Source organism: Cyanistes caeruleus, unplaced genomic scaffold, assembly GCF_971803275.1.
Source record: "Cyanistes caeruleus unplaced genomic scaffold, bCyaCae1.hap1.1 HAP1_SCAFFOLD_119, whole genome shotgun sequence".
NCBI lineage: Eukaryota > Metazoa > Chordata > Aves > Passeriformes > Paridae > Cyanistes > Cyanistes caeruleus.
Window position 1 is genome coordinate 417916 of NW_028255918.1, and position 14386 is coordinate 432301.

General features: G+C 53.0%; 1 protein-coding gene across 7 annotated transcripts; it reads left to right on the top strand.

Moving 5' to 3' along the window:
• The first annotated feature begins 5438 nt into the window (after positions 1-5438).
• Positions 5439-11983, top strand: LOC147646154 (uncharacterized). Of its 7 annotated transcripts, none has more exons than XR_015281943.1 (14): positions 5439-5707; positions 6064-6135; positions 6507-6578; positions 6781-6852; positions 6940-7041; positions 7459-7566; positions 8253-8324; positions 8515-8586; positions 8674-8775; positions 8984-9127; positions 9498-9569; positions 9873-9974; positions 10157-10770; positions 11303-11983. XR_015281943.1 is itself a non-coding variant. In XM_086873871.1 (14 exons), exons 1-14 carry the CDS (start codon positions 5611-5613, stop codon positions 11526-11528), a joined length of 1479 nt encoding a protein of 492 aa, XP_086729997.1. In that variant the 5' UTR covers positions 5439-5610; the 3' UTR covers positions 11529-11983. The 7 variants fall into 7 exon arrangements, 4 of the variants coding, with proteins under 4 accessions (XP_086729997.1, XP_086729998.1, XP_086730001.1 ...); XM_086873871.1 differs by having other exon boundaries at positions 10605-10770; XR_015281944.1 differs by lacking the exon at positions 6507-6578 and having other exon boundaries at positions 5445-5707.
• The last annotated feature ends 2403 nt before the right edge of the window (positions 11984-14386 follow it).

A 14386-nucleotide genomic window follows, 5' to 3' on the forward strand; every position in this document is an offset into this window, starting at 1 on the left:
ATAGACAGACAGATAGATATCGAAAGAAAAATATGCTGACAATGCAGAAAGAGATATTTGAATGCACTTGCCTGTATAACTTTGTACAGAAAGGGATGGGCGTCACGATCCGCAAGGTGGGATTCGTGATGTGGTTCTTTTAGCCGGTCTTAGAGTACAAAAGATTATCAGCAAACCAAGGACTTAAACAAGAAAACACAGTTTATTGAGTGCTCATCAGCACTAATATGCGATAGAGGGAAAGAAAAGAGAAAGCAAAGCATAAGGAAAAGAGAGTAAGGGGATTATAGCTACCAATGTTGAAGTCCACTCAGCCATCCAACGACGCAGAGTCTTCTGTCCATTGGGGAGATCTCAAAGGAAGGTAAGTTTGGGGTATAATTTTATAGTCTTTTGCAAAGCGAGGGGTGCAGGGCCAAAACCAGAGGAGATTGATGATCATTGTGATGAAATTCCATTGCGCAGGGAGCAGGTGTAGGGTACAGAGCGATCCATGTCTTGCAAGTCTTTGCTCACCAGCAGGAACAAGGACAAGGTGTTGTGGAAAACCTATTGCACCGGGTACCAGGCACAAGCCTCTACTCACCAGCAGGAATGAGAGCCATGAGTCGTGGAAAACCCGTTACGCAGGTTACCAAGCCTCTGCTCACCAGCAGGAACGAGAGCAGTGTACCGTGCAACCACCTACAAACAATCACTGAGCAAACATCCATCTCAGCTAGGCCCAATACCCCAAAGCAAGTCCCTTGTGATATTCAGGGTCTCAGTCTCTGTCCTTGAGACGGTTGTGAGACAGATGAGGGAATCTTCGGACCGTCTCTTACAATGGGGAAGTGAGAGGTTATTCTTTTCCACACATGGAAAACCCTCTTTTTTCCAGTAGAATCAGCTTCCTCCCTCAATGACCACCAGGCTCCCTGAAGACCCCACCAAGAAGGCCCTGTGATCCCCATGGCCTGTGCATACAGCACTTCAAGAAAGCAATGCCTGCCTCTTAATACTACAGGGGTGTTCAGGAGATTTATTCCCAACCTTTGGTGACAAGATGAAGGAACTGAAGTCAGTTACTGTAAAAGGCCTGAACCAGCAGCACCACAAATCACAGCCAAAAGTAGCAGGTCCCACATGGTGTCCCACAATCATGGCCCAAGCGGCCGCAGATCCTCCTTCAACCCCGGCTGCACTGCAGTCCCACTGAGCACCAAGAAGAAAAGGGCCTTTGTGAGAGCAAGCAAACTTAACCCTCTGCCAGGACACAAATTCAGAGGGCAAAAAATTGAAAAACCCCACAGCATCAGCCACACTTCCCAATGAGAAGGGTTGGAACTCTCTGCCCTTCCACACTTCCCCAGCAGGTTTACAAAGGGAACTGAGATCTAAGCTGTGCCCTCCAAACCAAGAGAGCCAGCCTCCCTTCAGGGTGAGGAGCCATGGCCTCAGTTCCAGCCCCGGGTGCCTCCTGTGCCCCAGAGAATGGCTGTGGCTGTAAATGTGTGTTTGGCTGCAGCAAAGGGCCAGGGTGAAGCTCGGCAGCCTCATCAGAGCCCACGGCCACGGCCCTTCCCTGCCGGGGCCCTCACCTGGCCCGGCCCGGCCCGGCCCAAGCAGCCCGGACTGGCCTCAAGGGATGGGCTCTGCCTGCCCGCTGTGCCCACAGGCTGGGCCCAAGGGCTCGCAAGAGGCTTCCTCCCAGCTCTGCAAAACCTCAGCCAAGAGTGTCCCCTTTGCTGTGCTGAGAAGAGGAAAAAACCCTCTCAATTTAACCCCGCTGCACACCTCATGGGGGATCCCTGCACACCTTAGCAGAGAGCCCAAATTAGCCCTGGGTGCCTCATGAGGTGCAGGCCCAGGTGATGCCACTGAAGGAAATGTGCCCTCACAGCCCAGGGACGCTCAGCATGGGCTCCCCCAGCCCCTCGTGGCCCCACCACTGGTCATGGCAGCCCCTGCCTGGCTCCTGCCTGCCCACACTGTGGGCACACCTGGCTGCTCCTGGACATGGAGCTCAGCCAGGGCTGGTGCCATGAGGGCTTTGCTGGTGGTACCAGCCAGACACTGAGATGAAATCTCCATCTCTTTATTGGAACAAAAACCATGGGCCAAGCCCTGCTCTGGTGGACAGGGGCTGCCCAATTTCAGTCCTGGCCAGGTACCAGGGCCAGGGGGCTCAGGGGCAGAGGGTCTCACTTTGCACGTGTGGGTCTTGGGACGCCCTCAAGATGGGGATGGAGCCGCAGCAGAGCAGAGGGAGACAGAGGTGAAGAGTGGGGATGACAGGTCAGCTTCTCGGTGATTAAAGTCTTTGGCTGCTGTTCTGAAGGTGCAGAGGTGCTCCTGTGGAGAGAGGAGGTGGCTGAGGCCCCCAGCTGCCGCTGGCACGCAGGGACCCTCCTGCACAGCAGGGCCCAGAGCGGCCAAGGCTCCCCAGCACGGCTGGAGCTGCTGGCACAGCTTGGCCCAGCTGGACAGCTGCCCCTCAAGGCCCCGGCGAGCAGGGGATGGCTCTGGGCAGGGTCCCTGGCCAGGAGCGGGCCCCAGAGCGCCTCTGCCTTTCAAGGGCAATCTCGTCCCCGCTCTTTCTCCTGCCCACCTTGCTTTGCCTCTGCCCGCTGCTCCTGGGGCTGCTCTTGGCCAGGCAGCCTCAGTGGGAGCCAGCACTGGCTGCAGCCCCAGCGGGCTCCCCAGGACAAGGCCCAGCAATTAAGAGGCCAATGAAAGGCCTGGGCAGCAGCAGAACTCCTGGCAGAGTTATTTGGACAACCACTGACTATCTACAGGTCCTCAGCAGACTCACTGGGAATGTTTCCCGACTATGAGCAGCCTTTCAAGAAGCTGTTTGAGGCCGAGATCAGCAAAACACTCACCCTTTTCTCTTCCAGCAATACCAGATTCCAGCATAGCACATCAGCAGGAAAAGTGCTCCACCAGCCACAGTGGCCATTAACTTAATCAAGCCATGTGTTCCCTGGTAGAAAACTCTTCTCATGCTCTCCCAGATCTTCTGAGCATGTCTTGTGGTGCCGGCTGCATCTGTGAGAGCAATGGGCAGCGTGAGCCTGTGCTGTGCTCCACTGCTGAGCTGGCAGCACGCTGGATACGGCCAGGACGTTCTCTGTTTCCCCCAGAGCTGGGGCCTGCAGGCACCTTGCCACCCCTTGGCACAGGCTGTGCCCCCCAACAGAGCCCAGAAAGCTGAGAGCAGAGCCCGGGGGACAGAAGAGCTGCTTGGGCAGTGGCTCCTTCCAGGGACACGGGCCAAACCCATCTCTGAGCAGCCACTGCCACCCCTGACCCTCCCTTCCCTGTGACAGCTCCCCCAGCCCAAGGAGAAAAAAAATGTCCAAAAGTTCCTTTGCTTATTCCCATTACCTGGAGGGTCCTGTATATAGTAATGGTCATGAGGATCTGATTATTTTCAATTTTTTTTTATTTTTTTATTTTTTTTTTAATATTGAGACAGATGAGGCAGACTTATTGTTTTTAGATTTGGTAGGGGTTTTTTTTCCTTAGTATGATTGTTTTCTTATAAATCCACATGTTAACTTATTTTTATTTAGATATTTTTGTTTCCTAAGCTATTATTTTGACAATCTCTTATTCACTTCTTGGTTAATGTTCTATCTATAAACAATTTTGACTCTGTTTTTATAGGAATAAAAAGATCTCAGAAAGCTGTATTTTTAATTTTGTTCACATTCTCTCTCCCCGCTCCCAACATTTACTATGATACTTTTGGAAACATCCCTGAGGATAGCTAGAGTTATTTGGGAAATTCTTGGCTTAACCTGGGAAATGGATTATTATTTTTGCTGCTCTAAACCTACATTGCTCCAAGCTTCACAGCCACTGTCCTGATGGATACCTGTGTGAATTAAAACAATGTTTGTGAGGCAGCTGAAGAGCTCAGACTTCAGGGAGGAGGAGGAAAGGATAGAACAGCCTGTTTCCATGGCTGTTTTTTCATTTCTAGTATGCCAGAAGTATGGTAGGCTACACCTGTCTTCAAATGTCATTGAATTAGAGAAAAACTCTCTCCAGGGAAAATGATGCAACACTTTGCCTCACAATCCATCAGCCTTAATTACAATTAATTATATGGTCTTAATTATACTCTGATAAATTACGGTCTTAATTATAATCGGATTAGAGCAAATCAACATTGTGTGAGTGGCAAGAAGAATTTGCTTGTCAACAGATGAATATGTCCCACTGAAGAATGAAGAAAATCTGCCTTTACTTGGAAGAAAGGAGACATGGAGCAATGCAGTATTTGGGTTTTATCCAGTGGTAAATGGGGCAAGAAGCTGTAACAGCTCACCTGTTTTACAGAACACAAGCACTGATACAGCCAATAGTGCGCCCACACTGAAGGGATCTTCAGAACATTGCTTTATTTCTTAACAAGAAATGGGCAGCAAAATGCTGGCATTTATCTGAGCTGGAAGCCCTGTTCCTCTCCTGTTTCTCCTTGAGCACACTGTTCTCTGCAGACTTCACTGTGCAGCCCATCAATCCTCTCTTGGCCAACAGCTAAATGGCACAACTACCGAAACACAGGTGCCAGCATCATCACCCCAGCATTATTCCAGCACTGCTCTGCTGGTGCACAGCAGCACAGAATGGCTTGGCTTGGAAGGGACATTTAAAGGCCATCTAGTCCAGTGCCCTGCAGTGAGCAGGGACACCTTTGGATCAGGTTGCTTAGAGCATGAGCTTGAATGTCAGCAGGGATGGATGCCCACCTCTCTGGGCAACCTGTGCCAGGGTTTCAAAACCCACAGTGTAAAAAACATCTTCATTAGGTCTAGTCTGAATCTACTGTCTTTTAGATTGAAAACATTCCCCCTCAGTCTTGTCACAACAGGCCCTACTAAAAATTCTGTCCTGTCTTTTCTAAAAGCTCCCTTAAAGTACTGAAAGGTAGCAATCAGGTCTGCATGGAGCCTTCCCTCTTCCAGGCTGAACACCCCCAGCTATCCCAGCCTGTCTCCAAAGCAGAGGGGCTCCAGCCCTCAGAGCATTCTGTCCCTCCTCTGGACTAGCTCCAACAGGACCATGTCCTTTCTGTGCTGGGCACCCAGAGGTGGATGCAGTACTCCAGGTGGGCTCACACCAGAGCAGAGGGGTGGTGGAATCACCTCCTTCAAGCTGCTGGGCAGCCTCCTTTGGAGGCACATGGCTGGCTCATGTCCAGCCTCTCTCCTTGCAGCAGCCACAAGTCCTTCTCAGCAGGGCTGCTCTCCATCCCTTCATCCCCCAGCCTGTGAGATCAGCTGGGCTGGGACCCTGTCATAGCCCTTGGACAGAGCTGCTGGGCAGGATGAGCTCCCTGGTGAAGAAGGCAGATCCCACTCCCCACACAATTCCACGCTGGCCATGAGGTCACAGCAGCCTGTGGGGTGACAGCAGGCTGAGGTGACAGCAGGCTCTGAGGTCACAGAGGTCCCAGAGCCCCGTGGTTGCACAGCACCACGAGGACCGAGCAGTCAGTCCTTGACCACGACTGTTGCGGCAGCAGCGGCGGCGGCAGCAGCGGTGCTGACATTGGGACAGCGGTGTCAGGACAGTGGTGGCAGCAAGAGCTGCAGGACTGGCAGAGGGCAAGGCACCATGGCCTTTGCTCTGCGCCTCCTCCTCCTGCTCCTCCTGGCAGTGGCCCTGCCTGACAGGGCTGCCCAGGCTGCTCCACAGCGAGCACAGGGAGCAGGTGAGCCCGCAGCCTGGCTTCCCTTTCCTGGGACAGCACTTCCTTCTCCTGGGAAGAGTTGGGGATGGTTTTCCACAGGGCTTTAGGGAGGGTTTCCTCTGTGGGAGGGAGAGAGTCCCCAGGGGCCCTGGGCTGGTCCTGCTGCCTCCCCATGGATGTTGCACAGGGCCTGCAAAGAGGGTGGAGAGTGACCAGAGCCAGCCCAGAGCTCCCCAGGCCCCTCTGCAGCTCTGGCCATGTCCATTGACATCTAGCTCCCACAGCCTTACCCAAACCCCTTGCAGTGTCCGGTTCCCTAAGGCAGAAGGGGATCCCAGCGCACCATGGCCATGGTTCTGATCTGTGCTTCTTTCTAGATTGGGATCATGACTTGAATTATTTGGGATCGGTGGTGAATGAGACTTTGAAAATCTCGGAGAATGCTGGAGGTAAGTTCTGAATTGCTACTTGTACTGACAGAATAATCTGTCAAGGTGGAAAGTGCTCACTTATGTGCTGTTTCTGTTAAGGTCGCGTGAGGGTTAAAGGATTCTGGGAAATTTTTCTCTGCTCCCTTCTGGAGCCTTGAGTGATCCCCCAGCATCGCTGTCAGTGGGAGGAAGGAGCATTTAGCTGTCAATCTTCTAACTGTGTGCAATGCCAGTGTCTCCTTCCATGTGCTCTGTGCAGACATGGAGAGGAGCAGAGAGGGAAGGGGCTGGGCCCAGGGCTTTGCCTTTCGTGGCTCCTTTGCCAGCCCCAGGGAGCCTGAGGATCTCCTACAGCCATGGGAGCTCTTCTGTCCTACCTTTCCTTGCAGCCAAGCCTCTTGCTGAAGGAGATCTGGCTTCCCAACCCACGTCCAGGACTGAGGCTCTGGGAGATGGCGAGGGTGGGTGAAGGCCTTTCCCCCTGGGAGAGCTGCCAGCTCAGAGCCCAAAGCTCAGCCAGGGCAGCATCACTGCAGGTGTCAGGACAGAGCCGTGCACGTTTGTGCCCCTGTCCTGTGCGATCCCCTCACCTCTCCCATGGCTCAGTGCTGCCTGTGCAGATGAGCAGAGGTGACAGAAGCTTCTGTGGCTGTTGAGTTACAGGTGTGTCTGCAGGCAGGACTTTCCCAGCTCCTGGGTTGGTAACTGTACGCAAGCCCGGCTCCCATCGCAGGGGTGAGTGGTGTGTCCCTCTTGACCCCACAGGATGAGCACTGGTTTTCTGGGATCCATTCCTTCAAAGGGGAACTATTTTCACTTAAGGTCCTCCAAGTGGAAAGAACAAAGCTGCAGGACACCAGAAACTCCATGTGCCATCCAAAATCACTCCGCAAATGCTGAAGGAAATGCTGCAGGGAGGACAAGGTGGGTCCATGTCCCTCTGCCTTCTCCTGAGACTCAGCAGCCAGGGGCTTTCTTTGCACAGCAGGAAGCGGATCCATGGCAGCCTCGCTGCCCCACTGTTGCTTTCATGGCCTGCAAGGCTGTTTCCCAGCCTGGCCTGGCTGCAGCTTCTCCCCAGCCTCTGCAGGAAGGCATTTGGCATCAGCAGGCAGGGAGCCCAAAGTGCAGCAGGGGTCATGCTCACACTGAGATCCCCTTCAATTTCTTGGTCCCCAGGTAGATCAGAAAGGGCAGCTATTTGGATGAGGTTAGGCCCTGGCCAATGCCAAAAAATTTTCAGGGATTCTTGATCCTTAACCATGCCTTTGACAAGCATTGCCTCCTGAAGTTTCCCCAGTGGGGAATGGTTCCATCTGATCCAGCTGCCCCTTTCTGCAGAAGTGGACAGAGCGGCTGTGCTGAAGGCGGCGTTTCCCGGAGGAAGCAGTGGCCCATGGGCAGCCTCTGCTGCAGGAAGGGAGGCCATGCCAGGCACAGTCACAGGAGGTAATTGCTGTGCCTCTGGGCCTGAGCCCTGCTGAGGCTTGAGCTGCCATCTCTGCTGCTTGGCAGTGCAGGCACAGCCCGGCCAAGACCGGCACAGCCCAGAGGAATTATCCCCAGCAGGCTCAGGGCACTCGGCTACTGAGCAGTCCTGCTGGGGTCCATCCATGGGAGACACGTCCCAAAACCTGGCAGCAACTGCAAAGGGGTGCCCAGGGTGGGGAATGGGCAGAGGGGGAGGCCAAGGCTCCAGTGTGTCCTGAGAGGGCCTGGCTCTGCCCCCTTGGGCTGGGAGAGCTGTCCCAGGGAAAAGAGGGATGGAGACAGAGAGGAAGGTAGGAAGGGAGGGAGAGAGGGCAGGAGTGAGGGAGGGATAGTTGTGCAACTGCCTGCTGCAGTTTTTCCCCATTGCTTTAGCAAGACTTTCAGCTGTAGCCGTGAGAGAGCCCCAATGGGCCTTGGGCTGCTCCAGCCACCTCAACCAGGGATGTTGCACAGGGACTGCAAAGAGCTTGGAGAGTGACCAGACACCAACCCAGAGGTCCTCTGGCCCCTGTGCAGCTTTGGCCATTGTCCTCCAACATTTGGCACCCAGGGTCTTACCTGACACCCTTGCAGTGCCCAGTTGTCAAAAGTAGAAGGGGATCTCAGCACACCATGGCAGGGTTCTGATCTGGGCTCCCTTCTAGATTGGAATCACAACTTATATTATCCAGAGGCCCTGCTGGATGATAGCTTGAAACACTTGAGAAATGCTGGAGGTAAGTTCTCAATGGTCCTTTCCTGGCAGAATAAGCAGTTTCAATGTCCTGGCACCACTGCAGGTGTCAGGACAGAGACATACACGTGTGTGCCCTCGCCCATCGCGTTCCCCTCACCTCTCCCGTGGCTCAGTGCTGCCTGTGCAGATGAGCAGAGGTGACAGAAGCTTCTCTGGCTGTTGAGTTACAGGTGTGTCTGCAGGCAGGACTTTCCCAGCTCCTGGGTTGGTAACTGTACGCAAGCCCGGCTCCCATCGCAGGGGTGAGTGGTGTGTCCCTCCTGACCCCACAGGCTGAGCACTGCTTTTCTGGGATCCATTCCTGCAAAGGGGAACTGTTTTCTCTTAAGGTCCTCCAAGTGGAAAGAACAAAGCTGCAGGACACCAGAAACTCCATGTGCCATCAAAACCCATGAAACAAATGCTGAAGGAAATGCTGCAGGGAGGACAAGGTGGGTCCATGTCCCTCTGCCTTCTCCTTTGTCTCAGCAGCCAGGACCTCTGCTCTGGCCCTGTCACTCCCCACCAGGGATGTTGCACAGGGACTGCAAAGAGGGTGGAGAGTGACCAGAGCCAGCCCAGAGCTCCCCAGGCCCCTCTGCAGCTTTGGCCATGTCCACTGACATCTGGTACTCACGATCTAACCCAAACCCCTTGCAGTGCCCACTACCCCAAGGCAGAAGTGGATCCCAGCGCACCATGGACGTGGTTCTGATCTGTACTGGCTTCTAGACTGGGATCAGGACATGGATTATCTGGAAGCCCGGCTAGATGACAGCTGGCAAGACTTGGAGAATGCTGGAGGCAAGTTCTCAATGTGCTTTTCCTGATGGAATAATGTCAAGGAGGCAAGAGCTCACTCATGTGCCATATCCCTTAACATAATCTCAGGGCTGAAGGATTCTGGAAGCCTTGCCCTGCTCCCTTCTGGAGCCCTGAGTGATCCCCCAGCATCGCTGTCAGTGGGAGGAAGGAGCATTTAGCTGTCAATCTTCTACCTGTGTGCAATGTCAGTGTCTCCTTCCATGTGCTCTGTGCAGCCACGGAGAGGAGCAGAGAGGGAAGGGGCTGTTGCCCCTGGGCTGGGCTTTGTGCAGCTCCTTTGCCAGCCCCAGGGAGCCTGAGGATCTCCTACAGATCCACGGGAGCTCTTCTGTCCTGCCTTTCCTTGCAGCCAAGCCTCTTGCTGAAGGTGATCTGGCTTCCCAACCCACGTCCAGGACTGAGGCTCTGGGAGATGGCGAGGGTAGGTGAAGGCCTTTCCCCCTGGGAGAGCTGCCAGCTCAGAGCCCAAAGCTCAGCCAGGGCAGCATCGCTGCAGGTGTCAGGACAGAGCCGTGCACGTGTGTGCCCTCGTCCTGCACGATCCCCTCACTACTGCTCAGAATTGGCAGCTTTTTGGAGGAGGGAGGGCCCTGGCCCTGGCCCAAAAGCCAAGGCATTTTTTGAACCTTATCCCCATATTTGGCAAGCATGAGGTCCTGAAAATGCCAGCACCCAAATCAAGAACTTCTCCATCTGGTTCAGCTGTGCCTCTTCCTTTCTCAAGGGATGGACCAAAAGACCATGCAGGTGGAGACGTTTCCCAGAGGAAGCAGTGGCTCATTGGCAGGAAAGAAGGCAATGCCAGGCACAGGCCCAGACACAGGAGGTAATTGCTGTGCTGGGCTCAGCCCTTGGCGGGGCTGTGTGCCAGCAGCTCTTCCCCTAGGGCTGGCCCTTGCATGACCCAGCAGCAGCCAAAGCTGGAGGCACCTCGGCTTCCAGGCCTCTGGAGCTCGTTTCCAGCTCCTGGGAAATGGGACTCATGCACCAACATCTATCCCACTGCAGCTGCTCCCAGAGGTAGCCGTGAGCGCCCAGAGGCCCAAGGCACAGGAGCAGCCCCGAGCGGGAGCCCTGCCACGAGCCCAGGGCCACAGCCAGCCCTGGCTCCCAACTGGGCAGGGGCTGCACTGGACCCTGACAGGGCCTGGCTCTGTCCCCTTGGGCTGGGAGAGATGTCATGGAGAAGGGAGGCTCAGGGGTGGCAGCGGCTGCTCAGGGATGGGTTTGGCCTGTGTCCCTGGTAGGAGCCACTGCCCAAGCAGCTGTGCTGTCCCCCGGGCTCTGCTCCCGGCCTTCTGGGCTTTGTTGGGTGGCACAGCCTGTGCCAAGGGCCAACAAGATGCCTGCAGGTCCCAGCTCTGGGGGAAACAGAGAACATCCTGGACATACCCACCATGCTGCCAGCTCAGCAGCGCAGCACAGCACGGGCTCTCACTGCCCATTGCTCCCACAGATGCAGCCGGCACCACAACACGTGTTCCCAATTCCCAGAAGGGCATCGGCAGAGGTTTCTGTCAGGGAACACGCTGTTGGCCAGAATTAATGGCAGGCCTGATTTGTTTGGTGCATTTACTCGTTTTATGTGGTGTTGGAATCTGGTATTGCTGGAAGACAAAACGGTGAGTGTTTTGTTCATCTTTCCCTCAAACAGCTTCTTTTGAAAGTCTATTGTAGAATAGAAACATTCCCAGTGAGTCTGCTGTGGACCTGTAGATAGTCAGTGGTTGTCCAAATAACTCTGCCAAGAGTTCTGCTGCTGCCCAGGCTTTTAATTGGTCTCTTAATTGCGGGGCCTTGTCCTGGGGAGCCCCGCTGGGGCTGCAGCCAGTGCTGGCTCCCACTGAGGCTGCCTGGCCAAGAGCAGCCCCAGGAGCAGCGGGCAGAGGCAAAGCAAGGTGGGCAGGAGAAAGAGCGGGGACGAGATTGCCCTTGAAAGGCAGAGGCGCTCTGGGGCCCGCTCCTGGCCAGGGACCCTGCCCAGAGCCATCCCCTGCTCGCCGGGGCCTTGAGGGGCAGCTGTCCAGCTGGGCCAAGCTGTGCCAGCAGCTCCAGCCGTGCTGGGGAGCCTTGGCCGCTCTGGGCCCTGCTGTGCAGGAGGGTCCCTGCGTGCCAGCGGCAGCTGGGGGCCTCAGCCACCTCCTCTCTCCACAGGAGCACCTCTGCACCTCCAGATGTCCTGCCAAACACGTTAGTCTGGGAGACCTGCACCTGTCATCCTCCATCTCCAAGCCGGTGTCCATTGTCCCTGCCACAGCTGCATTATCAGCTTATTGCTGTGCCGCCACCACCCAGAACAGGACCCTCTGTCCCTGCAGGTGCTGGCCCTGGTGCCTGGCCAGGCCTGAATGTGGGCCCCTCCTGCCAGGGAAGGGCTTGAGCAACACCTTTGGGCTTCTGCTCTGGGCTCTGGCTGGTACCACCAGCACTGGCACAGCTGCTTGGCTGGCCACAGCCTTGGCTGGGCAGGCAGCAGCCGGGCATGGGGCACCATGTTGACTTTGTTTTTCATTTTTAGAAATTAGAAACTTTTAGAACTCTTTAGAATTATTATTGGTAGAAAGTAAACCCCAAATATGTCTTCCCAATTTCCATAGTTCTTTAGGATTTTTCAAATTAGTTTTAGAATTCTGAAAAGGCAACCGCGTTTTGTCTTTGCTTTTCATTTTTAGAAATATGAAATTTTTAGAAATATTTAGAAATATTTTTTGTAGAAAGAAATCTACAAACATTTTTTTACTTATTTCCATAGTAGTTCAGGATTTTTCAAGGTAGTTTTAGAATTCAGATAATCTTGGAACATTTTACACTTCTAGAATAAAAACTGAAATTGCATTCAATTGGTAATCTTTATTCTAGGAAGAACTAAGACACCCCAAAACACCCAGCCTACTGGAGAGGCTCTTTTCCCGCTGGAGATTTGTACCTCGTCTCAACAACTAACCTAAGACCTTTTCCCAGATATTTTTCGGGACTTCTGACAAGCTCCCCTCTTAGGCTTCAGAGGGAATCTTTGAGCACAGTGAAAATCTCCCGCTGTGCAGGAGGGTCCCTGTGTGCCAGCTGCAGCTGGGACCTCAGCCATCTCCTCTCTCAATAGGTGCCCCTCTGCAGCTTCACAAGAAAGGCCAAACACCTCCCTCAGGGACACCTGCACCACACATTTCACATCTCCATGCCCTTGCCCAATGTCCCTGGCACAGCTGCATTACCAGCTTGCTGCTGTGCAGATGCTGCCAGCACCCACAGCAAGGCCCTGTGTCCCTGAAGGGACCCGCCCTGCTCTGTGGCCTGGACTGAAGGTGGGTCCCTCCTGCCAGGGCAGGGCCCAGCACAGCTCTTCTGCTCCAATAAAGAGATGGAGCTCTCACCCCAGTGTCCAGCTGGTGCCACCAGCAAAGCCCACACAGCACCAGCCCTGGCTGAGCCCCATGTCCAGGAGCAGGCAGGGCTGACCAGAGTGTGGGTGGCAGGAGCCAGGCAGGGGCTGCTGTGACCAGCAGCGGGGCACTGAGGGGCTGGGGGAGTCCGTGTTGAGCGTCCCTGGGATGAGGGCACATTTCCTTCAGTGACATCACCTGGGCCTGGACCTCCTCCAGTGCCATGACCAGGAAAAGAGGAAACCATCAAGAGCATCTCCCGGGACACTGCCTGACCAGCAATGTCAGCAGGCAAAACCAAGGTTTTGTTTAGCAATGACCCTTTGAAGAAGTCAAAGACTGACAGTCAGGGCAGTCCAGTAGTACAGATGGGAGTACTTCCCTCTGGGAAGGGGCTCCTGTCACTTCACAGTCTCCATCCCCCGCCGGGAACCACAGAACTCCGGCCAGCCCTGCTCCCCCCGTGCCCTTGTCAGACCTGGGGGGAGGAGGCTGAACCGGAGCCCTGTGACCTCTTCAAAAGCCAGAAACCAAAGAGAAAGAGAAATTCCTGGGATTAAGGTTTAAAGGGTGGTGTTCACAGGTTGATGTCACTCTTCAATGGTTAAAACTACTGTCAGTTCTCAGAAATGGCCAGGTACTGGCCAGGAGGAAAAACTCCCATCAGCCTCCAGCAACCTTAACTTCCATAGCTGTTTCTCTTTTTTTTAAAATGTCAATATATCAAACACCACAGCAGTAACAGCCCCAGTGTTCCACTCTCTCTGACACCACAGCAGTGACAGCCCCAATTTCCTCCTCCCTGTTACACCTGTCGTGGTTTTAAAGCATTAGTTCAAAAATCACTGGAAAACTTATTCATTTCTTGCTGTGAGATGTGGATTATGAGAAGGGCAAAAGATGCTTATAAGGAATAGAGTAAGTGTCATGGTTTCAAAGCTGTAACTAAAAGAAATTACTAGAAAACTCACTTATTTCTTCCTATGAGATATGGATTAGAACAAGAGCAAAACAGGCTTAAAACTTCAAAGGAATAAATAAAGTTTATTAATAAAACTACAAGAATAAGAACACCAGAAAAAACTTCCAGAAAACACTTTTAACCCCCACTACCCAACCATTCTCTTGTTCACATGACAACATAGAGACAAAAAACTTTGGAACTTTGGTGTTTAAAACAGTCCCAATTCCTGTTAGAGTCTTTTCATCAGACTTTGTATAGTAAAAGAAGTCTTCTGCTAATCTATGGAGATTTTCACACGAAAACCATTTCTGTTATAGTTTTCTATTTTCCTGATGCCAGCTGCCCAGAAATCTGTCACCAGTTCACTCCTCCCATTTCACATCACTCTGAGGTGTGTATGGGTCAATGAGTCTAGGGATGTCATTTTAAGGATGAGTTATTCAAAGGCAAAAGTTCTTTTCATCTGTCTCTGTGAGCTTCTCTGGAAACAGAAGTTTTCTCTTTGCCTCTCAAAATGCATCAAATCTTCAACTATTACTTCTCCCCACTCTGTTCCAGCACCTCACTGTATCACAATTACTCCACCTCTTGGTGAAAATCCACCCTTTGAACACTCCATTCCTCCCTATATACTCTGTCATGAATTAAAGGAGTTTTTTCAGGACACTATTATCCATCCCCATAGCTTTAACAGAAAAATATTTCAGTTTAATTAAAGCATCTCCTTATTCTCTCTTCCCCATCTAAAACTTAAACTAAACTTAACTCTAAATCTAAAACTTAACTCTTTTCCTCACCGTCTTTGGTAGTTTTATGATGTCTTCTTCATGTTGATTGTCTCTCTCTCTCTGTCTCTCTGGGAAAAAGGAGTAATCTGTACGTTTTATCCAGGTA

Coding starts and splice junctions, on each gene's coding strand:
- LOC147646154 (XM_086873871.1), top strand. CDS start 5,611: ATGGCCTTTGCTCTGCGCCTCCTCCTCCTGCTCCTCCTGGCAGTGGCC. Junction 7,042..7,458: donor AATGCTGCAGGGAGGACAAG/GTGGGTCCATGT, acceptor CCCTTTCTGCAG/AAGTGGACAGAGCGGCTGTG. Junction 8,587..8,673: donor GCCCGGCTCCCATCGCAGGG/GTGAGTGGTGTG, acceptor TTTTCTCTTAAG/GTCCTCCAAGTGGAAAGAAC.